This window comes from Pelodiscus sinensis, chromosome 26, assembly GCF_052426305.1.
Source record: "Pelodiscus sinensis isolate ZL-2025 chromosome 26, ASM5242630v1, whole genome shotgun sequence".
NCBI lineage: Eukaryota > Metazoa > Chordata > Testudines > Trionychidae > Pelodiscus > Pelodiscus sinensis.
In genome coordinates this window covers 5,597,923-5,624,595 of record NC_143077.1, presented here as the reverse complement: position 1 = coordinate 5,624,595, position 26,673 = coordinate 5,597,923, and the positions used below count along the sequence as shown (strand labels likewise).

The 26,673-nt window shown below is 59.7% G+C and overlaps 1 protein-coding gene across 3 annotated transcripts in view; it reads left to right on the top strand.

The window, feature by feature from the left end:
• KCNQ4 (potassium voltage-gated channel subfamily Q member 4) overlaps positions 1-26,673 on the top strand; it is a 95,741-nt gene that overhangs the window by 36,379 nt on the left and 32,689 nt on the right. For all 3 annotated transcript variants that reach the window (XM_089773499.1, XM_075909066.2, XM_075909068.2), the window contains exons 2-8: positions 8,110-8,200; positions 11,958-12,084; positions 14,080-14,255; positions 19,940-20,065; positions 20,175-20,285; positions 22,215-22,310; positions 23,796-23,884. In XM_089773499.1, the coding sequence (XP_089629625.1) occupies positions 11,967-12,084; positions 14,080-14,255; positions 19,940-20,065; positions 20,175-20,285; positions 22,215-22,310; positions 23,796-23,884 (716 nt within the window). In that variant the 5' untranslated portion in view covers positions 8,110-8,200; positions 11,958-11,966. The remainder of the gene's footprint in view (positions 1-8,109; positions 8,201-11,957; positions 12,085-14,079; positions 14,256-19,939; positions 20,066-20,174; positions 20,286-22,214; positions 22,311-23,795; positions 23,885-26,673) is intronic.

The window sequence follows — 26,673 nt, the reverse complement described above, 5'->3', positions numbered from 1 at the left end:
GACCCTAAATGCCCCTCGGGCGGGGGCCGGGCCCCGTGTGCGGGGCTGAGAGAGGCTTGAGGGGCCAATACCGTTCTGACGGGCGTGCTGTCTGGCCCGCCCGTGCTCGGAGCTGCACGTCCCACCAGGAGGGACGCTCCCTGCCCTGCAGAGCTTGCAGCTTGCAGCCTTCCAACATTTCTGTTCCCAGGCAGCCCCTGCTGGGTTGGGTGCCCCCGGGAGAGGCGTCACGTGGGCCACGGTGCCCGGCTCTCAGTGGGGCTCACAGGAAGAAACCGGGGTCCTGTTTTGGGGACTCAGCTCTGAAGGGAGGAGACGGGGGCATCACGTGAAAACAAGCCCCGTTGGGGCGATGGAGGCGTCGGGGGGTCGCTGCTCTCCTGTGTCCCTTCCACGGGGTTTACGCACACATGTGGGCAGCTGCATGCTGTAGCCAGGCCTCCTCCAGACGGGCTGGGACACTGCGTGAAGTCACAGCAGGACTTCCATTGGTCTGGTCTCTGGAGCCCGCCTGGAAGCATCGGGTGTAACGAGGCCACCGGGGAAAGACGGGCACCCTGCCCGGAGAGACGTTGGCTCCAGATCCGCGGCTGGTGTGAACCACGGCAGCTCCCTTGGCATCGGCTGCTTTGCACCCATCGGGGACTGACCCTGGGAATTTTGGCCAGGGGGCGGGAGGAAGAAGAATTTCAACTCCCACCAAACAGCTTCTGCGCGCCGCAGGCAGGAGACCCAGGGCGACTGCTGCTCGCTCCAGCCCCGGCCTGGCGGGGGGGAAGGGAGCTCGCTCGGCCGCCCTGTGCTGTTACGCAAGGCCGGCTCCTGCAGATGGATGGCCCTTTGCACGTGGTCACGTGAGCCCACGGCACGAGCCTTCCACTTTCCATATTTAGAATCGCTGGATCAGGGGAAAAAAATGTATTTTTGGAGCGTTCCATTTGCTTCGTCTCCAGATTCTGGGCTGGGATTTTTTTCTCCTTTTAATACGCCAAAGCCCCTTTGGTTTTAACGCTGCTTCCCTCCCCCCTACCCGCTTCGGTCGCCCCGCCTCGCCCTTGCCTAAGAAACCGTGCGGGTGGATTTACACGGCCGTGCGAAACACTCGCTCCAGCTTTCCCGGGACGTTTGCCTGGGCGCATGGAGCGGCAGCCTCAGAGCGAGGCGGGCGCTGGGTTAGAACCCGCTGTTGTGTCTCCTCTCGACTGTTCTGCCTTTTGCTAGAGCGCTCCCCACAGGCCGAGAGGAGAGCAATGCCCCGGCTAGGGCACGAGGAGGGGACTGTGAGGTGGGGGGGACTGCGTGGTGGGCGCTCTCCCAAGGGAGGCCAATAACGAGGAGGAAGATCCCTCGTTAGCCAGCCTGCGTATTTACGGGGGGTTCCTTGTACTCCTGCCTGGGCTCCTTGCATCCCAAGTACCAATCACACCGCCCAGCTCTGGGCCTTGTCAGATCTCCACTCGCCTACTGAAGGAGCTCGGGGTCATTAGCCCCAGATGGGGGCACGGAGAGTCAGGGAGGTGTCTTCCCAGGTGCCTGCCAGAGCTGCGACAAGAGCTCATGTCTCCATCAGATGTGGGGCAGTGCACTATCCACTAGGCCAGACTGCCGCTAGACGGGCCAGTGCTGTGCTGCTGCGTGCCCACCTCTCGGGCTGGGCGTGGGGGCAGAGTCTTGTCCTCTCCCCTCCTGCCTGTGAGGCAGGGGGCGGGGGGCAGCCACTGCCTCCGGGAGACAGCGGGATAGCTAGTGTCCCCTAGCCCAGCGAGGGGCAACCGAGGCGAGGCTGTGGCCTCCTTCGCCTCAATGGGTCGTGAGACGGCCGTTGCCCAGATGTGCCCTGGGAGAGGGTAGCTGTGCTCACGGCGCTGGCGTGCCTAGAACCTGCATGGGGGGGGGGGGGCTGACCCATCGCAGTGCTGGGACGGGCTGCCGAGGGCGCGCCCGGCTCCCGCCGTCACTGCTGGGCGCGATCAGCGTGCACCTCGCATCCCGGCCCTGGCGTCACCTGCGGGATACTTGCATAGTGAGCGTTACTCTACCCTGGCCCTCCGCCACTCCTGAAAGCCGCAAGCATGCACAGCAGTGGCTCCAGGGGCTACCCCTCGCCCACTGGCCCCTACCCCACAGCTGGACGGGTTAGGCATTTCAGGACTCACCCCGAGCTGGGGGCAGCCCCCACAGGCTGCCCCAGGATGGAGCTGGCATCCACATTTCCAGGGTCAGGGACCTGCTGTAGGGAGGGAGGTGGAGTGGGATCTCCAGTGAACACCCAGGGGAAAAGCAACGACCCGGACAGGGACCCGCAGACTCTGGCAACCCTGCGCGTGGGTCACGGGGAGCAAAATGTCTCTGGGCCCCACAGATCACCCGGATGGGCTGCCCACCCCTCCGGGAGCAGCAGTTTGTGCCTGCGAGCTGCTGCTGGTCCCCTAGCACAGCCTCCCCTGGGCGGATCACAAGGGCCCGTCTCGCCCACAGCGGGATCCACCTGCCGGTGGCATTTTCCTTCTCCAGCTCACTCGCTCTCCCCCCAGGCTCTGAGCTGGGCCTGCAGGCTTTGGGCTCTGGGTTCAGGGAGCCGCTGGGCGAGGTTTGGCTTCTGGAGGAGGGGGATTTGGGACTGGAGATGGGGGATTGGGAGGCAGTGGGTTGAAGCCGGGAGCCCCGCGCCAGCAGCCGGATCTACCCCGTGAGCCGGCTCAGTGGGATCGCTGTCCAAACCTGCTGCTTGCCTCACGCCAGGGCGAGTCAAGGGGGCTGGCACACGTGGCCTCCGAGGAGAGGCTGAAGGATTTGGGCTTAGTCTGCAGGAGAGAAGAGGGAGGGGGGATTTGAGAGCAGCCTTCAGCTCCCTGAAGGGGCGTTCCCAAGAGGATGGAGAGAGGCTGTTCGGGGGGGGGGGGGGCAGATGACAGAACCAGGAGCAATGGGCTCAGGTTACAGTGCGGGGGGGGGGGTCTAGGTTGGATATTAGGAAAAACTATTTCACCAGGAGGGTGGGGAAGCACTGGGCTGGGTTCCCTAGGGAGGGGGTGGAATCTCCATCCCTAGAGGTTTTAAGTCCCAGTTTGATGGAGCCCTGGCTGGGTTGATTTAGTTGGGGTTGGTCCTGCCTTGGGCAGGGGGCTGGACTCAATGACTCCTGAGGTCTCTTCCAGCCCTAGGACTCTGCTCCTGTAGCTGGTCCTTTCCCCCGTCTTTCCAGAGAGGAAACCCCTGCGGCAAGAGAGCATGAGCTGGTGCTACCAAAACCCCCCAGACAGACCCCTCCGCTCTTGGCCTGTGCCGGCCGCCAGCCACTGGCGAGAGACACCAGGTTGGTGTCCTGCCTAACAGACATTTCCATAAGGGGGCAGGAAACTGAACCAAACCCAGGGGATTTCCCCCCTCCCCCCATTCTTGCACTGCGTTCTCAGAAACCAACAGGAGTTCGACCAGGCGTCTCCAACCTGTGTAACCACAAGATCCCTTTTTCAACTGACGTGCAACGTAAGATCTGCTCCAGACCCACATTCCCTTGTCCCACTTCCTTCCTGCCCCTTCTTTGAGGCATTGCCTTTGCCTCACCCTTCTCACTCCACCCCCCTTCTTCCCCTATCTTTGCTCCCTTGCGCCAGGCGGGGGGTTTTCAGCCAAGGAGCTTGGAGTGTGGGAGGGGCTCCAAGCTTAGCCCAGGATGGAGGATTGGGGTCCAGGAGGAGTTTCAGGTTGCAAGCGCTGGGAAGGAGTTTGGGCGCAGGGGGACTCAGGTCTGGGGCGGGCGGTTGGGTGTAGGAGGAGGTTCCGGGCGGGGACAGTCAAAACCGCAAACTAACCCACTTTGCGAGCAGTAAAAAGTAACGACGACCCCCCACGTACGTGTTGGGTGGGGAGAGGAGAGAGAAGGACAGTGGGTGTGTCGGTGAGAATGACACACACCCGAGGTGTGAGAGAGAGACAGACTTGCACTGCCAAGCTCCCTCCATCCCCTTGTCTCTGTGTGTAGACAGGGGACAGAAGTGGGGGGAGGAGGGGCACCCTGACATCAGCGCCCCCCCTCCCTCCCACACCCTGCACAGGGGGGCAGTTCCAAGGCAGAGGGCAGGAGCAGCAGGACAGTGGGTGGAGGGGCAACTGAAGTGCCAGGGCTTGAGAGCTTCCCGGCCAAACCAGTCAGGATCCCCTGTCAGAGGCTCCAAGATCTACCGGTAGAGCCCGATCTGCTGGGTGGTGACCACTGAGTTAGACACATGGGGACGTTCCGCCTGTAGGGACTAGGGATGTCAGCGTACAGTCGTTTAAACAACCGATCAGCCCGGGCTTATGGGTTAATCCTCACAATTACACCCACCCACCCCCCTTGCTGCCTCTGTATCAGAGGCAGTGGGGGAAGGGGAGCAGCTGGCTTAAAAGCTGGTTCCCAAAAGCACTGGCTCTCCTCTCTCCCCCCTCCCCCACGTCTAAACGTGTCACCACTAAAATTTCAGGCGCCTGCCCAGCTACATAGAAAGGCGACAGTTAACATCCCTGGCAGGGACCAGGCAGTGAGCGCCGAAAGGTTTTTTCTGTCTCTGCTGTTCCATCCGAGGTACCTTGACTCCCAGGCCCTGGTTATCTGGTCTCCCTTCCCAATTACTCCAAGCACAGGCCTGATCTCCCCGGGGCAGAAGTCCTGCAACTCGCACCTTTTCTCCGTATGCTTGAAACCCAGGTTAGCTGGCTTCTTTGCCAGCGCTGTCTGCACAGACCCACCCCAGGCCCCCAGCCGGCTGTCAGTGTCTGCACACACCTGATCTGCACACACCGGATCAGCTCCTGGCTCCGCCGGTTGAATGGGGCCCAAACTCTCCGGGGCGAGGCCGACGCAGGGGCAGAGGTTCAAGATGGGGAGTTGGGAGGAATCATCCCTCCAGCTCGCACTGACTCTCCCCCAGGGAATTCTGGCCTCCCCTGAGATGCCTCCCTCCTCCTTCACGGGAGGAGACGGCTCCGGAGACGAGACCTGCTCCTTAGGACTCCTGGCTTCCGTTGCCAGCTCCGCCGCTGGCTTGGCCCTTGTGACCCAGCATCTAGGTCAGTGCAGCTCCCGGCGCGTTGAAATCCTCCGGGGACAGCGCCGTAGAAGGACAACCTCGCACCGCCCCCAGCCGTGATGGCGGATTCGCGCCACGTGCTCCTGCAAGCTGGGGCCTCTCTCCCCTCTGCTCTGCCCCCCCCCCAGGAAGTAGGGGCGTTGTACAGCCCAGGAAAGCTTTGCCATGCAGCGTGTCACACTCGTACGCAGGCAAGCCTGTCTTTGGCCCAGACTTTAGGACAGGGGTGGAGAACCTACAGCCTAGGGGCTGGATCCGGCCCTTGGCTGAGCTGGATCTGGCCCCCGAGGCTCACTCCTGCACCCCATCCTGCCCAGACCCCGCACCCCCACTCCACTCCTGCACCCTGCCTCCTTCCCCCAGCCCGCTCCTGCCCCCTCCCAAACCCGCCAACCCCCAACCTATTCCTGCATCCTCCCTGCCAGACCCCGCACCCCAAGCCTACTTCCTGGCAGCTCCCCCCCCCACTGAACCCCTCATTTCTGGCCCCATCCCAGAGCCTCACCTGAGTGAGGTGAGTTTTTTTTTCTTTTTTGCTTCTCACTTTTGTGCGGCCCCCGACTGATTTTTCAGTGGGTCAGTGGCTCCCGACCCCAAAAATGTTCCCCGTCCCCGCTTGGGAGAAAGAATCCCAGGGCTGCGGTAAGATGAATTTGCCTCTCCCCACACGGCTCCCCCCTCGCATCCTCTCTTCCTCTCTGCTGTGGGCTCTCTTGCCCCCCTCCCCGCCCCCCGGCACGCTCTCTCGTTTGCCCCGTAATGCAGTGAGACGCACGTGCAGGCGGGTTCTTCGGGCGTGCCCCCGGGGACGCTGCAAAGTCTTTCTCGTGATTAAATATTTAACGGACGGGCCCAACTCTGACAGGTTTCCAAAGCTGGAATATTATCGGCAGGTGGAATTTTTTGTTCGTGCTCAGCTGTTTGGGGTAATAAATTACCCGGTCAGAGAAAGTGAGGCTGCAGAGCTGGGCGTCCTGAGCTGCCCCGAGACGGGACAGAGACCCAGGCCGAGTGACCGCAGAGCAAATGTGGCTGCAGGTAGCGTAAGAAGATGTGGGCTCGGGCTTGGTTCGAAACGCCAGCTACTTTTGCTTTGCAGCTGTGGTACAGTGAGGGCCTCCAGACTCCTGGGTTCTTTCCCCAGCTCTGAGCTGGGGGAGGGGCAGTGTTGTCTAGGGGTTAGAGAGAGGCACGGGGAGTCAGGACTGCTCCATTCAGGTGATCTTGGGAAAGCCCCCCCTCCCCTTGCCTTGGCCCTTGTGTAAAAGCAGGATAATTTGTGAAGTTTAATTAATGTCCATAAAGAGCCCCTCCCCCCGGCTGCCACTCTAGGAATGCATCGTCCCTCCCCCCGCCCCAGGGAAATGGACCCCAGTATCACCCCGCATCCCACCCGGTCTTTCAGAACCGGTCTGCTCTTTCCACCAGCTCCCCTGCTCTCTGCTGCCATCTCGGGGCCAAAGGCGGCCCCTGCGGGTCAAGCCCGGTTTTTTGGGTTACTTTTTAAGTTTTGCTGGAGACGCAGGATGTTCAAGACCAGGGGGAATCGGTTATTTCTTGGTCAAGGACTCCAGAGAAAACCATGACAACCAACGGCAGTGATACCGAGTAAATAAAAAGAGTTTGGGGTCCGTTCAAAAGCATCCGAGGGTCTGGATTTGGCCCATGGTCCGTCTCCTGACTCCCCCTGTCCTAGGCACACACAGGATCAGCGAAGAGTTAACAAGCCCCCTCCCCAGAACAAAGGGGATGTCTGAGAAGGGACCGTTCTCCCTGGGAACTGGACTTAAGTGCAGGCATCCAGAGTGGCCACCCGGGAGACCCGTCTGGGACAATGACGACTTCATCCTTTGCCTTGCCATGCTGTCTCACAGCTCCCAGCGCCGACCAGCGCCCCGGCGTGCTTGGTGCTGTACAAATACAAAGCGAAAGACAGTCCCTGCCCCAAAGAGCTTCCAGCTGCAGTATCTTGTCTAAGGACACAGGTTGGACCTCTCTCGTCGGGCACCTGGATGAGGGATTTTGCCGGACCAGGGGAGGTCATTTCTGGCTCCCCTGCTGCCCACCGCACCCCCTGCCCTGCCGCCCCACCGGGCTATCCAGCTCTCAGCCCCCCAGCAGCACAGTGGGGTCATGCACCGGGCTCCGGTTCCCCCCCTGCATTGAGTTGGGCTCTCACCACCCCATTCTCCACAGCGCGTTAGGGCTCTCTGATCCTGGAGCATCCGTGGTCAAGCTGGACCATGGATGTTGCCCGACCAGAAAGTCCCAGGTTAGAGAGGTGCAACCCAACATCTTGCGGCTTGGGACAGCATTTAGGGTTGAAATTCCTTCCTCTTCCCCCACCCCGTCTAGCCTGCAATAAGTGGGTCCTCTCATCCCTCTGGGCCAGTGTTCGCACCCACCCCAACTCCCCGATCGCTGACAGCGCCTGCCCCCTTGCTATTTTCCAAAGCGGCCAGCTCTTCTTGTAGACGGCTTTGGTGGCTTCTTCCGGCCCCGGTCGCGCATCCCTTTGGCGGGCACCCTACAGTGCCATGCGCCGGAGCTGGGGAAAGCTAGGCCAGGGGACATCCGAGTGGGCTTGGGTCTCTCCATCTCCCGAGCAGGGCTGCAGGCAGGCAGAAAGGGTTTGGTTCCGAACCAGACTCGAGCCGTCCAACTGCAGCCCACGCTCCCCCAGCCGGACTGTGGGCAGGTGAAGACCCTGCTACCGACCAGCCCCCAGCGTGCTCGGTGCTGCACACGTCCAAAGTGAAAGACAGCCCCTACCCTGGCATCTGACCCCGGCGCGGCCACGTGCCAGTGATTTTATAAAGCGGCAGTTCTCCTGGGTCTACTGGGGAAGAGCTGTGCCCCCAGTACCCCGTCTCGCAGGTGTTACCCAAGTCTGGTTGGACGAGGCAGCTGGGCTGGCACACGGGGTCCCAGCTGGGCGTTTGGGGGAGCCGGTGCCCATGGGGGACTGGCAAGGAGGCCTCTGATGCCCTGATGAATTCACCCCTGGCTAATCTGTTCGACTCATTTGTTGTTTCAGATTCCTCCTCGTCTTCGGCTGCTTGGTGCTCTCCGTGTTCTCCACCATCCCAGATCATCAGAAACAAGCCAACCAGTATCTGTTCATCCTGGTAAGGAAGGGACTTACAAACCGCTCTGGTCTTCTCTCCAACTAGCCATGTGTTCCCAGTCTTGAGTCCCTACTCGACTAGTCACTTCCCCCCTCCCCTTGCTGTCTCTATCAGAGAGAGGCAGCAAGGGGGGGAGCAGGAGCCAAGCTGTTGCAGTGGGGAGCTGGCTTAAAAGCTGGGAGCAGGGGAGGCAGAGGCATGGCTGGGGGATTGGGAGTGAGCCAGGACAAGATTCCCGGCTTGCTCCTGGTCTTCCCCACTGTATTAAGAGCCATCTAAAAGGCAGAGCCACAGGGGGGTTAGCTCCTGGGGCCAGCAGCTAACCCCTCTGCGGCTCTGCAGTGTCCCTTATCGAGTCCCCTTACCGGCTAATTGAGTAGTTGATGGAAATCTAGTCCTATTAGCAACTAATCAAGTAATTGATGGAAATCGAGTCCCCTTACCGACTAATCGAGTAGTTGATGGAAATCTAGTCCCATTAGCAACTAATCAAGTAATTGATGGAAATCGAGTCCCCTTATCGACTAATCAAGTAGTCGATGGAAATCAAGTCCCCGTATCGATTAATTGAGTAATTGATGGAAATCGAGTCCCCTTATTGACTAATCGAGTAGTTGATGGAAATCCCATCAACCACTCACTTAGCTGACTACACGCAATTTAACATCCCTACCAGAGAGTACCCACTCTGCGGTCTCCTTCGCTATAACCACTAGGCCACACTTCCACAGCTTCCGTTGCTGCGAGATGTTTGCAGGCATGAGTCATTGCTGTGGGCCATGCAAAAGCAGCATAGCGCAGCCCCTGTAGGGTTTTTAAATGGACTCGCTCCCATAGAATCTGACTGGGAAGCCTTGAGCCAAATAGTATTTTTGTCTGGAAAAGCAAAAAAAAAAAAACAACTGGAAAGGGGGGAGGGGAGGGGAAAGAAGCCTAAAAAAAGCAACTTTCCCACCGACTGTCAGAAAGCGCTGACGCGGGGTTTCTCCCGACTGTGATGGAGACTAAATTAGGAAGGTCCTTGTGACTTTCTCACGAGTAAGCAAAACAGGGGCTGGTGTGTACAAAAGGTAGGAGGCAAAGCAGTACAATGCTGACGGCGGAGGAAAATTACCCATATATATTTAAGCCGGGCGCATGCAGGAGGAGCAGGGCGGCTCCGAGAGGCTCCTGGCTCGTCTCCGTGACTTTGGAGGCGCGGAGAGCTTTGCTTAGCGGCTCCGCGCTGGAGCGCCGGTTTCCTACGGACCTGAGCCCCAGCCCAGTGAGGTCCCTGGGAACGGTCGCACTGGCTGGAAAGGGTTTGGAGCAGGGCCTGGGAAGATGGGGATTTTATAACCCACTTTGTTCTGATCTGGCCAGCGGTTTGCTCCAAGGTTTCCCCTCCTTTCACACCACGGGCTAGGGAATTCTTTCCTGTCCCATTCACACCCTTAGGGTATGTCTAGACTACATGGCTCCGTCGACGGAGCCATGTAGATTTGTTTTTTTGGCAAAGGCAAATGAAGCTGCGATTTAAATAATCACGGCTTCATTTACATTTACATGGCTGCCGCGCTGAGCCGACAAACAGCTGATCAGCTGTTTGTCGGCTCAGCGCTCTAGTCTGGACGCTCCCCTGCCGACATCAAAGCCCTTTGTCAGCAGCCCCGGTAAACCTCATCCCACGAGGAATAACGGGGTTGCCGACAAAGGGCTTTGATGTCGGCAGGGGAGCGTCCAGACTAGCGCGCTGAGCTGACAAAAAGCTGATCAGCTGTTTGTCGGCTCAGCGCGGCAGCCATGTAAATTTAAATGAAGCTGCGATCATTTAAATCGCGGCTTCATTTCCCTTTGCCTACAACCCTAATCTACATGGCTCTGTCGATGGAGCCATGTAGTCTAGACACAGCATTAGAGTGGCCAGCAGGAGGGGGTGTGAATTGATGCCCTTTACCCAGAGGGTGGCATTAGCCTGCAGAAGGGGAGCTGAGGTCCCTCCCACACACAAGGATGGCACCCGGGTAGCTCCAGGAGGGATTTCAAATCTGTGCAGCTGGGCACATGACCGTTCTCTGATAGCTTTTCACCGGCCCTACCTTCCTGGGATAACTGGCACGGGGAATTTCTTGCCAGGTTGGGAACGCGTCTATGGCCTGCACACAGAGCCCTGGTCTGCACTGGGGGTGGTCACTCCTGGAGTGCAGCTCCGCTGCTGGTCCCAGCTCCCCTGCTGGCCAAAGCTCTCCTGCTACAGCCCAGACACCAGGGCTTTGCCCACCTGTCCTGAGCCCGTGAAGATGGCGCAAGCTTTAACCTCCCATCAGCAGGTCTCCAGCAGCCCCCCCGCCCCCTCTCCCCTGCATTGTTGTTGTGGCTGGAAGTGAGCGGATGGCACGTCTTGTCTTGGCAAAGGCGTCGCTGGCATTCCCCAGCCAGTGTGCTGGGCAGGGGTGAGCAATCATCTTCGCGGGGGGGCACTTAATGAATTTTGCTACGTGGTCACGAGCAGGCTCCACCCCTATGGGAAGGGGCGGGGCCTGAGGTGGAAGGGGCGGGGGTGGGGACTAGCCTCCCACCAGAGTTAGAGGCTTTGAATTCAAAACAGAGACGAGGGTTCCTGGCTCCTGGCCCTGTCGCCACCACGTTGCCTGGAGCTGCCTGGGGTTGCTGTAGCAATTAAAAGGCTCCAGCTCCAGCCCCTGCTGAGGTAGCACCGTAGCCGGGAGCCATTTAAATAGATCCTGCTCTGAGCCAACGCCTGGAACTTTGGTGACACGGGCAGCAGGATATAAGTCCACAGGCCGCATCAAAGTGTTAAGTGGGGCGCACCTGGCCCAGCCCTGGTGCCGGGCAATACAGAACCCACAGCACCGAGTTGCAAAGCCTGAGTCAGCTCCCAGCCCCACTGAGGGGCTAAAAATCAAAGTGTGGACTCAGCCTGGAGCCCGGGATCCAAACCCACCCCCACCCCTCATGGGGTTTCAGCCCCAGGCTGAACATCTGTGCAGCAATTTGTACTCCCAGAGCCGGAGCCCGCGTTGCCAGCCTCAGCCGTGCCGTGCGCTGGGGGTCTTTCCTGCAGGGTAGACGCACCCTCGGGGGCACGGATGAGCATCTGGTGCAGGCAAGGGTGATCTAACAAGGCAGGATCCCAGCATCAGAAACTCCAGGGGCTGTGGGAGAATTCCTCCCACCCGACGGGCTGAGATGGTCTGGCGCAGCCTCCGCCGTGGGGCAGGAAGGAATCCTGCCCCTGTTTTCTCCACGTTCATGGCTCACGGCCCAACTGCAGCCACTTTTCTCTGGGCAGTGGGATCTGGGGTTCTGCTCCAGCTGGAGATGGTCTGTCGAGAGTATCCAGCTGCTGCCCGGTGGCTCTGTTATCCAGCAGGAACCCCGGGGCGTCCCCTGCACTTGCTAAGGCGGATTTCGGTCCGTGCTTCTGCCGAGGGGGCCGGCGACCCGCCCGGGGGTGGGGGGTGACTCGAATACAGCACTGAGCCATGCTTTGCGGGGAGGGGGGTTTTCTAGGGAGACAGCAGGTCCCCAGCCCCTCTGTGGGCTCCTGTTTCTGGCTGCAGGCTCCGTGGAGGTTTGTCTGGGCGGAGGGGTGGCCTGGAGGCTGCATCTCCGCAAAGGGAGCGAGGAGCCGGCTGCGGGAGGTTCACACCCAGTCCCGGAGGTTCTTGCACGCAGGACCCTCCCAGACTAACCAACCCAGCTTCTCTCTCTGTCTCTCCTCTCCACCCTCCTCCCCCCCATCCCCGCCCGGCAGGAGTTCGTCATGATTGTGGTGTTCGGCATGGAGTACATCATCCGCATCTGGGCGGCTGGCTGCTGCTGCCGCTACCGGGGCTGGCAGGGGCGGTTCCGCTTTGCCAGGAAGCCCTTCTGCGTTATAGGTACGTGCGGGGGAGGAAAGCCCCCCCCCCCCCGGATCCTCCCCGAGGGGCACCGGAGGGGTCCCAGCAGGGAACTGCTCTCTGCACCCCTCTCTAGGACGCCCACTGGCCCCTGCTTAGCACTGGAGCTAGGGACGAGGAGGACACACGAGGGCTCTGTGGGGGCGCCTAGAGGCCGTGGGGATGGGCACATCGGGAGAACCCTAACCCAACGCTTCCTCCCAAGCTCTCAGGGGGCGCCCTGAGGAGCAAAGCCGAAAGGAGATGGGATCAGAATAGCCCAGCGGTTTTCCAATGACGGGTCGCGCCCCAGCACGGGGGGGTGGGATGTCGGGCGCTGGGGTTCATTGCTGCAGGGGGATCAGGTGAGCAGCGGGGGCGCTAAGGCGGCTTCCTGCCTGTCCTGGCACTGCAGATTGTGCTGCCCCCCAGAAGCAGCCGGCAGGAGGCCCGGCTGCTAGGTGGGGGGACACCCAGGGCTCCGGGCACGGCCCCTGCCCCAAGCACTAGCTCCGCACTCCCATGGGCTGGGAACCTGCTGCCGGCTGCTTCGGGGGCAGCAGGGTCTGCAGGGCCAGGAGAGGCAGGAAGCCGCCTTAGCGCCCCCGCTGCACCGACTGGGAGCTGCTCAGGAGAGCTGCCTTCTGCCCCAGCCCTGACCCCCCCAAAGCTCCTACCCTCAGCCCACGCCGGAGCCCCCACTCCAGTCACATGTCAGGTGGCGGCATCAACAATTTTCTTCGACGGGGTCACGAGAAAAAGAAGTTTGCAAACCCCGGGGCTCGGCTCCGCCGGGTTCCCCAAGGGAAGGGGGTGCCCAGGGCTCTGCTGAATTTGGGAGCCTGAGACCCCTTGGAAATTCCCGCCCTGAGAGTAAAGCGCCCCCCCATCCACCCCCACCCCCGCACACCAGAGACAGGAGGGCAGGGCAGGAAGGGGCAGAGTCCCAAAGTCGTCCCCACCAGGGGCACCTGGATGCAGGACTTTGGGGAGGGTCCCAGGAGGGTCCCCGCTGCATCTGAGTGTCCTGCCCCAGGGCTGGGCTGGGCTGGGGGGGGCCAGGCCGTGTCTGGAGAAGGACCTGCCCTGCCTAGTCTCTGGGCAGGGGGGTGGCTCCAAGGGCTGCGCCCAGCATCAGGCTTGGGGATGGGGAATAGGAGGCATTTTAACTGCCGGGGTGGGGTACCCTAGCTGGGGCTGGCAGCTCGAGAGGAGGTCGTGGCCGGCTCTGCTGGGGAAGGGGAGCAGTTTATAACCATAGTACCTGCTAGCCAGCTACCCCTCCCCCATCCCCACTGCCCTGCCAGCTACCCCTCCCCCATCCCCACTGCCCTGCCAGCTACCCCTCCCCCATCCCCACTGCCCTGCCAGCTACCCCTCCCCCATCCCCACTGCCCTGCCAGCTACCCCTCCCCCATCCCCACTGCCCTGCCAGCTACCCCTCCTACATCCCCACTGCCCTGCCAGCTACCCCTCCCCCATCCCCACTGCCCTGCCAGCTACCCCTCCTACATCCCCACTGCCCTGCCAGCTACCCCTCCCCCATCCCCACTGCCCTGCCAGCTACCCCTCCCCCATCTCCACTGCCCCGCCCGCTACCCCTCCCCCATCCCCACTGCCCTGCCAGCTACCCCTCCTACATCCCCACTGCCCTGCCAGCTACCCCTCCCCCATCTCCACTGCCCTGCCCGCTACCCCTCCCCCATCCCCACTGCCCTGCCAGCTACCCCTCCTACATCCCCACTGCCCTGCCAGCTACCCCTCCCCCATCCCCACTGCCCCCGCCCGCTACCCCTCCCCCATTCCCACTGCCCCCTGCCATCTACCTCCTCCCCCATCTCCACTGTGCCATCCAGCTATCCCCTCCCCCACCCCCACTGCCCCCCACCATCTACCCCTCCCCCATCCCCACTGCCCTGCCAGCTACCCCTCCCCCATCCCCACTGCCCCCCGAGCCAGCTCTCCCTACCCACCTGCCTGTGCTCTGGGTCGCAGATTTCATCGTGTTCATCGCCTCGCTGGCCGTCATCGCGGCCGGCACGCAGGGGAACATCTTTGCCACCTCGGCGCTGCGCAGCATGCGCTTCCTGCAGATCCTGCGCATGGTGCGCATGGACCGCCGGGGCGGCACCTGGAAGCTGCTGGGCTCCGTGGTCTATGCCCACAGCAAGGTGAGCAGCCGAGGGCTCCGCGGCGGGGCCACGGGCAGGGCTCAGAGAGACGGGGCGGAGCTGGGCCCAGAGCAGGTGTTTCCAGCTTTGCCCCTCGCCCCGACTTGTGGACCCTGCTCATTCAGGCTTTCCCCTCCCCCCCCGCACTCTGGGGTGACACTGCCTGCTCCCCTGGACCGCACGACATCAGGACCGGCTCTTTTTATGTCCCCTGTTGCTGGGATCTGAACCCCTCGCTGGCGTTTGTGTGTTCCTCCTCACAGCCCCGCCGCAAGGCAAGGCTATGTCCCCCAATCCAGATGGGGAAACTGAGGCACGGCATGATTTTTTTTTTTTTTTATTTTATTGTATTTTATTTTTTTTGCCCATAGACAGTCCTAGGAGAGCCTCTCACCTCTGACCTGTCCCTTGGCTCTTCCCTGTTACCCACCGTCTCCCCGTTCATTTCGAAACCAACTCTCTCCGGTGGGTAAAGCCCCCCATGGCCTCGTCCAGGCAACCGCAGAGAGCGTCCCCCTCCCCCAGCGCCTGGGAATCTTTTCGGCAGCTGCTGCTGGCTGGGGTCCACGCCCCCTCCCTGCTTCCAGCCTTTGAGGCTGTGACGGACCAGGCCGTATCTGGGCACAGCTTAGGGCGTCCGCTCAGGGCGAATTGCTCGAATCCGGGGTTCCTTACAGCCCCCTACTGGCGACCTCTCCAAACAGGCCACAAACCAGTCTCACAGAGCGCTTCAGCAGCCTGCCTGAAGCCTCCCGAGCAAAACCCCTCCGTCACCCCAGCAATATCCGTGCCCCAGATGGCCCCGGGCCTGTACACAGGTGGGGGGTCCTAGCACCCAATCCCACCTACCCCGAACAAGTCCTGTCCGGTTCCAAGAAACCAGCCACAGATCCCTGGTCAATTTACCCTCTGGATCTTACCCACAAATCACGCTGGGCCAATCCTTTAGAATCTAAAACTAAAGGTTTATTAACACAAGAAAGAAAAGCCTGAGAGTAAGGTTATTAAAGTACAGTACGTTACATGCACCGAATCTCCCAGTTCTCGATGCAGGCTCTAGCAGAGATGTTGCAGCTGCTGGTTAAAAGTCCTTATTGCACATCCTGAGATCAGGATGGGTTCCCAGGTCTTCCGGGCTCTTCAATCCCTGCAGTGCTGCCTCTGGGATGAAGTGCTGAGCTGAGAACCAAATGGCCTCGACCACATGGCCCCTTTTATTCCCTTCCTGGCCTCTTCTTGTATGCAGCAAGTCACCTGGTCAGAGGCCAAACTCTATGTTTCCTGCTGGCTGCCCTCAGGTGACAAATCCCAGTCTTTGGGTGTGTCCATAGCCTATTGAGAGTCATTGTTCCACAGGGCTTTGCTACTCAGCCTGTCCATAGCCATGCTTAACCACATTCACAGAAATATTCAGCTTCTACACAGATTACAGATTCCTACCTACACACCCAGACATTCTATACTCACATAAACAGTGTACATAAGATTAACAAACAATAATCTCCCATTCAATACCCCACATGGCTCCCTCCATACCAATTTCTGGGGCCAACATCCCCACCTAGGGGTGCAGCAGCGATCTGGCTGCTTCCCTCCAATTCAGCAACGTGACACCCCCCACGCAAAATTGATGCAGGAAGTGATGCCAGTAACATCACTGAGGGCATCACAGGCCTCCCCCAACAAAATGGTGGCGTGCCTCAGTTTCCCTTCTTACACAGGACCTTCTGGCTGGAACCCTTTTTGTCCTGTAAGAAGTTCCAAGACCAGTTACAAGTGTTAACCACGAAATAGCAACATCACAATGTCCCCTTACATACCGTCTGTCGTTTGGTACATCTCCAGACAGATTACATGGTATTTTCATAAGCTCATGCACACTGTATACCGTTACAATTCTCTGCCACAATAATACATTGGTTACAAGAATTAACATCAGTAACAAGAACAATCCTATCTCAGGTGTATACTGAAATTCTCCGTCAGGCCCCTTCTCTGGCCCCACACCATTGCAGTTTTGGCCCTTCAGGTTTAAACTGCAAATCTTCTTGGCCAAAGCAAGTCCTGCCCCTCCCTCTTGTCCTCTGGGCTCCAGGCCTGAAACCTCTGGCCAGACCAAGACAATGGGCTGGCTGGGTGTGACTCCCTGGCTCACAATGGCCCTGGAATTCTCCCCCTTCCCCCACTCAGTGGGGTAACAGCAGTAAGCTGTAGACTCCCAAGTCTCTCCTCTGTCCACCTCCAACCTCTGTTTCCACATGGAACCAGATATCAACCTCCCTGATTGAGTATGAGTGTCCACTGTGTCCAGAGATGGGAGCGTAACTACCATCTCCTGCATCCTAGGGTGAGTGACCACACAGCTGTTCTGCTCTGCATACTTAGCTACCCAGCCCTTCTCCTGAATCTGAGACACTAAGTTCCCACTCTCCTCATTCACCTGGGAACAATCCTGTCCCACACACACTGACTTCCCAGCAAGCTGGTCACCCACAGTTACTGGGTTAGCAGCCTGCTCCAGTTCTCTGGCTGTTCCTGCCTCCTCTGGAACAACCCTCAGTCCCTCCGAGACCTCTCCACCACCATCCACACTGGGTTTCCCTAAACCCAAGTCAGTGGAGTCACTGTTAACAGACAAGTCCTGTCTGTCAGGCACCAAAACAAGTGCCTCACACAAGAAGCTGCTGCCTTTTACAGGCAGAGCTTTCTCCTGAATGCCTTCTCCCAGCAAGGCCCTGTCACCTCCCTCCGTTACAGCAAACTGCTTGCTACAAGCACTGCCAGGACTCTCCTCCCTATGAGCTTCCTTAAGCGGCAGTTCACCCTTCCCTGGCTCTGCAGTAGCATTGCCCTGCTGAGCCCCAACCAATTCCTCCTGCAATTCCCTTACTCCCTGAGTCATCTCTGGCCCCTCAGGTGGATTCACAGATAATCCCCTTTCAGGCACATAGATAGACTCACAAGAGACAGGGTCAGAGGCATCTTCACTCCCTGTGCAGCTCTCTAGATGGCTGTAAACGGCCAAACCATCATTAGGCACCAGAGTTAACACACCCTCATTCTCTCCTTGTGCCTGGGCTAAGGGGTCTCCCTGCTCCCACCGAGCAGCTCCCCCCTCTTCCAGCAACACAGCAGCATCAGGCACAATATCAGGGTCACCACTGTCCGGTCTCTGGGGTTCTGGTAAAACACTGACTGACTCTACCTGAGTCACCTCATCCCTCTCCCCAGCAGACACAAACCTTGGGCCACCCCCTTCCTGGGCCTTAGCCATATCCAGACCCAACTCTGGGACAACCACACTGCTCTCAGCCTTCACAGGCTGTGGGGGCCCTTCCTCAGACACAGGAAGAAACTCTTCCCCACACACAGCCAGACAACCAGAGACAGCTTCTCCCTTGTCCCAACACCCCTGGCTAATCTCAGGCATACAGCTAGCCACTGGGACAGCTTCCTTTACTGCCCCACTGCTACTTCCACCAGCCAAGTCGCCAGCTTGCACACACTGTGCTTCTTCACACAAATCACTTTCAGCTTGTGCAGGTTCAATTCCACAAACCTCACCAGCCACCAGCTCCTCAACTAAAACTTCACTCTGGCCAGCCACTCCAGGCTGCCCCAGAGAAACATTTCCCTGACTTCTGGGCTCTTCCTGCCCTGGTTCTGATTCCAGCCTCACCTCTGAGGCATCAGACGGGCCCTCACCCACAGGCTCACTGCCCCCCTGCACAGACACACAGCCATCTGCCACAGGCACACATGTAGAGACACTTTCCCCTTGGTTACAGGGAGACTGACCAGCTCCAGGAAACTTTTCATACCCACATGCACCCCCTTCCCAAACCTCCCTGTTAGCTACAGGTAACACAAAAGGTTTGCATTCACACATACTTTGGGGTTGGGTCATCACATCAGCTGGGCAAAATACGTCTGCCATATCATAAGCACACTGCATACCCACAGAGTTATACATTGAACCTTCAGGAGAATACAGTCTCTCTTGTTCTTTTAGTCTCTTAAGCTGGAGGTCAAGTCTAGCATTTTCCTCCTTGGCTAGGGCCATCTTCTTCACATGCTCTACCTCTTCCCTCCACTGTCTCTCAGCATATTCTGCCTTTTTCTCCTCAAGTTCTGCTTTTCTCATCTCAAGTTCCTGATCCAGCTCCTTCTGTCTCTTAGCAATTTCTTCATCTGCCTTCTGCCTTCTTTCAGCAGCTTCCTTGGCTTGCTTCTGATCCCTTTCATCCACATCTCTGGTTAATAACAACACTACCAGATCTAGTTTAGAGGCCCTTTTCCTAAAGGCAATGCCTCTCCCCAAGCACAAATCCTTCAGAGCACTTTTGCTCAGACTCTCATATAATTCCGGGTTCATTGCAGCGGCTCTTTAATCAACCAAACTCTCAACACCAAAAATCAAATTTAGACAGCGTGGGGTCCTGATCCCAAAGCTCAATTGACCAAGATCTGTGGATCCTGCCGACTACGCCACTGTGACGGACCAGGCCGTATCTGGGCACAGCTTAGGGCGTCCGCTCAGGGCGAATTGCTCGAATCCGGGGTTCCTTACAGCCCCCGACTGGCGACCTCTCCAAACAGGCCACAAACCAGTCTCACAGAGCGCTTCAGCAGCCTGCCTGAAGCCTCCCGAGCAAAACCCCTCCGTCACCCCAGCAATATCCGTGCCCCAGATGGCCCCGGGCCTGTACACAGGTGGGGGGTCCTAGCACCCAATCCCACCTACCCCGAACAAGTCCTGTCCGGTTCCAAGAAACCAGCCACAGATCCCTGGTCAATTTACCCTCTGGATCTTACCCACAAATCACGCTGGGCCAATCCTTTAGAATCTAAAACTAAAGGTTTATTAACACAAGAAAGAAAAGCCTGAGAGTAAGGTTATTAAAGTACAGTACGTTACATGCACCGAATCTCCCAGTTCTCGATGCAGGCTCTAGCAGAGGTGTTGCAGCTGCTGGTTAAAAGTCCTTATTGCACATCCTGAGATCAGGATGGGTTCCCAGGTCTTCCGGGCTCTTCAATCCCTGCAGTGCTGCCTCTGGGATGAAGTGCTGAGCTGAGAACCAAATGGCCTCGACCACATGGCCCCTTTTATTCCCTTCCTGGCCTCTTCTTGTATGCAGCAAGTCACCTGGTCAGAGGCCAAACTCTATGTTTCCTGCTGGCTGCCCTCAGGTGACAAATCCCATTCTTTGGGTGTGTCCATAGCCTATTGAGAGTCATTGTTCCACAGGGCTTTGCTACTCAGCCTGTCCATAGCAATGCTTAACCACATTCACAGAAATATTCAGCTTCTACACAGATTACAGATTCCTACCTACACACCCAGACATTCTATACTCACATAAACAGTGTACATAAGATTAACAAACAATAAGCTCCCATTCAATACCCCACATGGCTCCCTCCATACCAATTTCTGGGGCCAACATCCCCACCTAGGGGTGCAGCAGCGATCTGGCTGCTTCCCTCCAATTCAGCAACGTGACAGAGGCCCCGGCCCCTTTGCAGGCAGCGAGCGCTTCGCCCCCCCCTTCCCCGGGGCAGCCTCCGGGGCGCTCTGCGGCAGTGACATTGCATTGGGCTGGGTCCGATTTTGGGGCCTGCCTCACCGCCCCCCCTTGGCTGTCGTGTCCCCCATCCACCCCCCCGTCTGCCCTTGGCAGGAACTGATCACCGCCTGGTACATCGGCTTCCTGGTCCTCATCTTCGCCTCCTTCCTCGTCTACCTGGCCGAGAAAGACGCCAACACGGAGTTTGCCACCTACGCCGACTCGCTCTGGTGGGGCACGGTAAGTTTGGCTGCGGAGCCCTGCTCCCACCGGAGGGCGGGGCGGGCAGATCGGGGGGGGGGGGCAGGAGAGCTCTGTCAAGGCCTCTCTGTGTTCTCCCCCACTCCAGATCACGCTCACCACCATCGGCTATGGCGACAAGACCCCCAGTACGTGGCTGGGCAGGGTGCTGGCGGCCGGCTTCGCGTTGCTGGGCATCTCCTTCTTCGCACTGCCCGCTGTGAGTCGCTGGGGGCGGATCCTGCCTTGGCAGTGTTCTGGTAACGCCCATCGCTGCCGGGAGCGAGGGAGAACCAGGCCTCAGGGCTCCTAGGAGCTCAGGCAGGGCTGCCCCAGAGAGGGCAGACAGCTAGAAGTGCAGGTCACAGCCCTGGAGCAGAACAAAGACCCAGACACAGAGATTTTGTTGGTCATTCTCCCTCTTTGTTTTTGTTCCACTTTCCTCCTTTCTCTTCCTCGTTGCAAGTGCTTCGGAGGACGGGGTCGTAATTCAGAGTGATCTGAACCGGGGCCGGAGGTCAAGAGGATGGAGTGTAATAAGGACACATGCAAAGTGCTGCACTTCGGGAGGAACAATCCGTGTCACGCACCCAGAATGGGAAGCGACTGTCTAGGAAGGAGTCCTGCAGAAAGGGACCTAGGGGGCATAGTGGACCACAAGCTAAATAGGAGTCAACAGTGACACTGTTGCAAAAAAAGCAAACACGACTCTGGGCCGAATGAACAGGAAGGGTACGTCTACACTGGCATGATTTTTCGAAAATGCTTTTAACGGAAAACTTTTCCTTTCAAAGCATTTTCGGAAAAGCACGTCTAGATTGGCAGGATGCTTTTCCGCAAAAAAGCCCCGATCGCCATTTTCTCGATTGGGGCTTTTTTGCAGAAAACAAATCTGAGCTGTCTACATTGGCCCTTTTGGGCAAAAGTCTTTCGGAAAAAGACTTTTGCCCGAACGGGAGCAGCATAGTATTTCCGGAAAAGCGCTGATGATCTGACAGGAGATCGTCAGTGCTTTTCCGGAAATTCAAGCGGCCGGTGTAGACAGCTGGCAAGTTTTTCCGCAAAAGCAGATGATTTTGCGGAAAAACTTGCCAGTCTAGACACAGCCGAGGGTTGTGAGCCAGACACGAGGAGTCGTTCTTCCGCTCTGCTTTGTGCTAATTAGGCTTCAGCTGGAGTCTTGTGTCCAGTTCTGGGCACCACATTTCCAGAAAGATGTGGAGAAGGTCCAGAGAAGGGCAACAAAATGCCGAAAGGTCTAGCAGACATGAGCTAGGAGGGAAAGCTGAAGGAATTGGACGTGTTTAGTTTAGAAAAGAGAAGACGGAGAGGGGACACGATGGCAGCTTTCAAATACCTAAAAGGGTGTTACAAGGAGGGAGAATAATTGTTCTCCTTGGCCTCTGAGTTCAGGACAAGGAGCAATGGGCTTAAATAGCAGCAAGGGAGGTTGAGGTTGGACATTAGGAAAAACTTCCCGCCTGTCCGGGTGGTGAAACACTGGAATAAGTTGCGTAGCAGGGGGGTTGCAGAATCTCCATCCCTGAAGATGTCAGAGCAGGTTGGACAGACACCTGGCAGGGATGGGCTAGATGGTGCTTGGTCCTGCCGGGAGAGCCGGGGGCTGGACTTGATGCCCTCGCGAGAGCCCGTCCCGCTCTAGTGCTCTGTGATTCTTTCTTGTCCTTGTTTACCCTTTTCTTGCCTGTTTCCTTTCTCTCCACCCCCCTCCACCCCGCCCCCGGAGGAGAGCAAGGCCCCAGCATGGGAGAGAATGGGGCAACCAATACCCCGCTCCTCCCCGCAGTGTCTCCAGCTAGGGACTGCTGGCTCCTAGCTCGTCTCTGGAGCTGCCAGGCCCCCCTGGGGAGGAGAGATGGTTTGGCAGAGCAGAGTCCTGCTTTGGGCTGGGGGGGGTCCTTTGCTCCCCGCCCCCCCCCCACAACGAGTGGATTGTCCTGCCAGCCAGACGGGAGGTCCTGCTGGCTAATCTGCCTTCCTGCCGGGGTGACAGGGGGCTGCCTCTGTAGGCCCCCCCAAGTCAGCAGGCCCGTGGGGTCAGACTGCGCTGGGGCCATTGTCCAGCTGCCGCACGGGGCCAGGCAGGTTCACCGTCTCCTTCCGCTCACCCCGGCCCTCTCGCCCGCAGGGGATTCTGGGCTCTGGCTTCGCCCTGAAAGTCCAGGAGCAGCATCGGCAGAAGCACTTTGAGAAGAGGCGGACGCCGGCCGCGAACCTGATCCAGGTACCGTAGGACGCCCGCTCCTCTCCCTGGGGAACCCCAGCTCCTGCCTGGGCTGGAGTCGCTGCACGGCTCCGCCGCCGGCCCTGGAGCTCAGCCTGCAGGTCACCCCCCGCCCCGAGTTCTCCCCTGACAGCTCTGCCCGCGCCCCTCCGCCTGCACGTGGGTCACAGCACTGCCTGCTATCCCCGTCCGCCCCCAACACTGCAAACGCCCCTCAGTCTGCAGCCCCCCTGCTCCTCCAGCCCTGGGCTTCCCACACGCACCGCTGCAGCCACACGCACACGGTCTGCCCTGCCTGCAGCCGAGCCCCGGAGCTTGCGGAGACAGGCCCTGGCACATCAGTCCCCTTGTCGAGATCCGCTTGCCAGAAAGGAGGAACTTTAGACTCCCTCCTTATCTGCCTGGCTCAGAGAACAGGCACACACAAAAAAGCCCCCCCACGCCCCTCGCCTATCTCCGGCTGCCAGCCGGTCAGCTGGCCCCGGCTTTCAGAGCTCCCCGGCCCTCTGAATCCAGCCCTGACGTTAATTAATGGAGCCGGGGGCGGCGGGAGACAAAGGCCCCCCCCCCCCGCCCCAGGAACACCGGCCGGCGCTGCCCGGCACGTACCAGGTGCTGATGGGCTGGGAGCGCAGATGGCAGGCCAGGCGAGGGCTCTGATAAGACGCCCCATTGTCATCGGCCCGTAATTAACGACCCCAGCCTCTTGGGCGTGTTCCCTGAGTCCAAGCCAGAGCGTGGAAGCGGCAGGCGCTGCGGGTGTGACAAGAACAGCCAGCCCGGCCCTGCCCTCCAGGGATGTCCGTTCCACGGCAGCGTGACCCACGGCGCTGGGGGCCCTGCGCCCTCCCCGCCTCGTCCCCGTGGACGCTTCCCACCAGCTCTGCTGTCCTAGCCGCACCCGCGGAGGCCCCGGTGGCAGCAGGATTTGCCCAACCCCAGTATTTTCATGCCACACCATTTCCCCTCCCTCCCTGGCGGCTGCCACACCACTGCCCCTCCCTCCCCGGCGGCCAGGGAGTCGGGCTGCCACACCACTGCTCCTCCCTCCCCGGCGGCCAGGGAGTCGGGCTGCCACACCACTGCTCCTCCCTCCCCGGCAGCCAGGGAGCCGGGCTGCCACACCACTGCTCCTCCCTCCCCGGCGGCCAGGGAGCCGGGCTGCCACACCACGCCCGGGGCGTGTAGGCAGTTTTGGGAAGGCAGGGCCTCCCCTTGCCTCCCGCCGCCCACGTCTGCAGCGTTAGACCCAGCTACGTCCAAGCCCTCAGAGCAGAGCCCCGCGCAAGCATCCTGTTAGCGCCCGCATGCCCAGCTGTGCCCCGGCCCCCCTGGCCTGGCCCTGCAGCATTCACGGCTGTGCTCCTCCTGGGCTCCCCCACCGGCCCCTTGGCCCTGCCCCTCTCCCCACCCTGCCAGGCCCTGGCACCTCCTCCCCGGGCACTGCCAGCTGCGCCTCTCTGTCACCGTCTCTCTCTGGGGCAGGCTGCCTGGCGCCTGTATTCGACCGACGTGAGCCGGGCCTACCTGACGGCCACCTGGTGCTACTACGACAGCATGCTCCCCTCCTTCAGGTAGGCGTGACGCCGCAGGGGCGGGGCGGGGTGGGACGGGGGGCCCCTCCCAGCCAGCCACCTGCTGATCTGCCAGCCCCTGGGCCGGGCTGGGCTTCGAAAGTCAATGGCCTCCGTGTCCGCGGAGGGCAGGTGAGCGCCGGAGTCGGCCTTGCTGGACGGCCCGGCAGGGCTTAGGAGCAGCGTGGACGGGAGCAGCTTTGCCGCCGGAACTGGGTATGTAGCCGGGGGCTGTTCATCACCGTCTTCCCAGCCGGCTCTCCGGCTGCTGGTCCCAGCCGAGGTGGGGGCACCGAGGGAGGGGGCCGGATTGTCCCCCTGCCCAGTGAGCAGGAAGAGGGACCAGGCAGGGGATAGCGGGTGGGGTTACGTCCTTTCAGGGTCAGGCTGCATCTCGCTCCTCCCTGCAGGCGGATGGGTCCCAGCGGGCTGCTCCTGGTGCTGCCCCGTGGGGCGCGCCACCCATGCTTGGCACGTAGGGGGAACCCGGTGCCACGGGCGGTGCAGTCTGTGGCAAAGCTGGCTCTGCAATACTGGGGGCTCTCCAGTAAACCGGGGTCCTGATGCCCACGTTACAGGCGCCCTGCCAGCGCCTGTCCTGGCGTTGGGCCACATCTCCTGCCCACCCCTTGGGGTGTTTTCGGGCACAGTTTGCAGGCTGACTGCGGTGCACCCAGCGGATGGGACACGGTGCAGGGCCCCTCTGGTGACGCCTTCCCATCTGCGTGGAACGCCCGCACCTTGGCCACCGGTCACGCGCCAAGATGCCCGATGAGGGCGAGCAGTTTGTCAGCGCGGGGGCGCCAGGCATGCGTGCCCAGGGGTTTGACAAGACAGGGACCTATCTGCCCACCTGGGTGGCGGGCATCTGGTGGTAGGATTCCCTGTGTCCTATCTGGGGGGCTCCAGTCGGTTCCAGACTTCTAGGCACCCTGGAGCTGAGATGCCAAATGCTGGAAGCCGGCGTCGGCTCTCCCCACTCACCCTGGCGTCGCACGGGAGCCGGTGGCGTCGCTCCGGGGTGGAATCGGAACCGGACCGAAGGCCCCTCCGTGAGCTCCGTGGGCCGAGGTCGGAAACGCACCGTCAGGCTGAGGCGTCTGTTAACCCTTCCAATGCCAGCGCTCCCCAGCCCGCCCGCCCACGGACTCCAGAGACTCAGCCCGAATTCTTCTGGACCGTGGGAATAGCTTAATGCAGGGGAGGAAATGGGGGAGGGAGGCACGTGGGTTGCCAAATAAAAAGTTTGCAATGAACAGCCTCCCCATCTCCTCGCGGGGGGCTGGGAGAGGGGAGCGGGCGGCACTTTCTGCCCAGCCCATCTGCAAAGGGCGAACTCAGCTGTACTCGTCCCCCCGCGTCCTTCGCCTGCTGTGGAGTTAGCGTCCCTGGGGCGGAACGGAGCCACTGCGGAAATTCCCAGCTTCCTCCTCCATCCTCCTCCTGGCCGCCCCCTTCGGAGACCCCTGCCCGCGGCATCCATTCCAGCCCTGCCCGCTCCATCCCTCCCCTGCTCATTCCATTTCCCCGATATGCTGGAGCCCTGCTGGGGGCAGGACCGAAGAGGACGGATTCTGCTGATGGCTGCTGCTGCATTTAGCAGCTGCTGGGAGGGTTTCCGGGTGCTCAGAGACCAGGGCGTGGCTGGCTGCGGGCCAGGCTGTGGGTAGCATGCGAGGAGGTGGAAAGGCAGAGCCGAAAAGACAATGTGCCATGGAGTAGGAGGGGAAGGCCTTTGGAGCATCCCTCTGTGCGGTCTCCCCTATTAAATCGACCTACCTCCTTTCCCCTTCCGCCTGCCTCCCCCAGGAATATCCCCTTGGAAGGGGAAGTCCCGAGGCCTCCGACGCTAAGAAAGACCCCGAGTCGTCCTTGCTTCTGGATTGTCCGGTTGTCTGTCTTGCTGGTCCATACGGGGGAAAGGCTCTGGCCAAGTGCCACTGATAATAAAGTTGCCCCGTTCTATGCCCGCATTCTTTGGTCGGGGAAGGAAACGCGCCCTCCCGTGCCGGACCCTCCCTTCTGCTGCTGCCGTGGATTTAGGCGTCGGGCCGCGCTTTTGAGATGACACATGGTTTTATGTCGCAAAGAGAGAATTCTTAACAGCCTGACAACAAATCCCTCGATTCCCAGCAGCACCCAAGAGAGCTGGCCTCCTCTGTGGGGCAGAAATGATACCCAGCTGTGGAGCGTTAGACTCCCCACTAGCTTCCCTGTTCCTCCTGAGCCTATCCCGTTCCAGAGAATGTCTAGCGCGGGGGCTGTTTTTAAAACAGACTCCAGAGGTGAAGCTGAGTCGGAGCCAGACTTCCCCGGAGTTCAGCATCTCTCAGACATGGGCGTCGTTCAAAGGGGAAACGCCCCCAAACTGCAAGCTTCAGCCAGGCACAGAATTTGCCTCCCTGCCTGGAGCTCCCTTCTCCCCCCCAATACAGAAGTCAAGCTACACCTATGCTGGCATACTATTTCAGCTCTGCTTTTCACAGAGCCAGAGGATGGCCCTTGGAAAGGATAGCTCAAGTCCTTGATCTGGGGGAGAGTTGGCGTATTCCTTATCCTCCCCGTGCCTCAGTTTCCCATCTACCATGGCAGTGACAGCACTTTCCTACCTTGCTGCGGTGTGGGGAGGATGAATAGCAGGACGATGGAGAGGCACTCAAGTCCCTAGGAGCGACAGACATCGCATGGATGTAAAATATTCAGAAGGCAGGTGCAAAATGCGGCCAGATCTGCCTCTCGTTCAGTGACTGACATTAAGGCGCACAGGGGCGTGGCCCAAAGCAATTTGG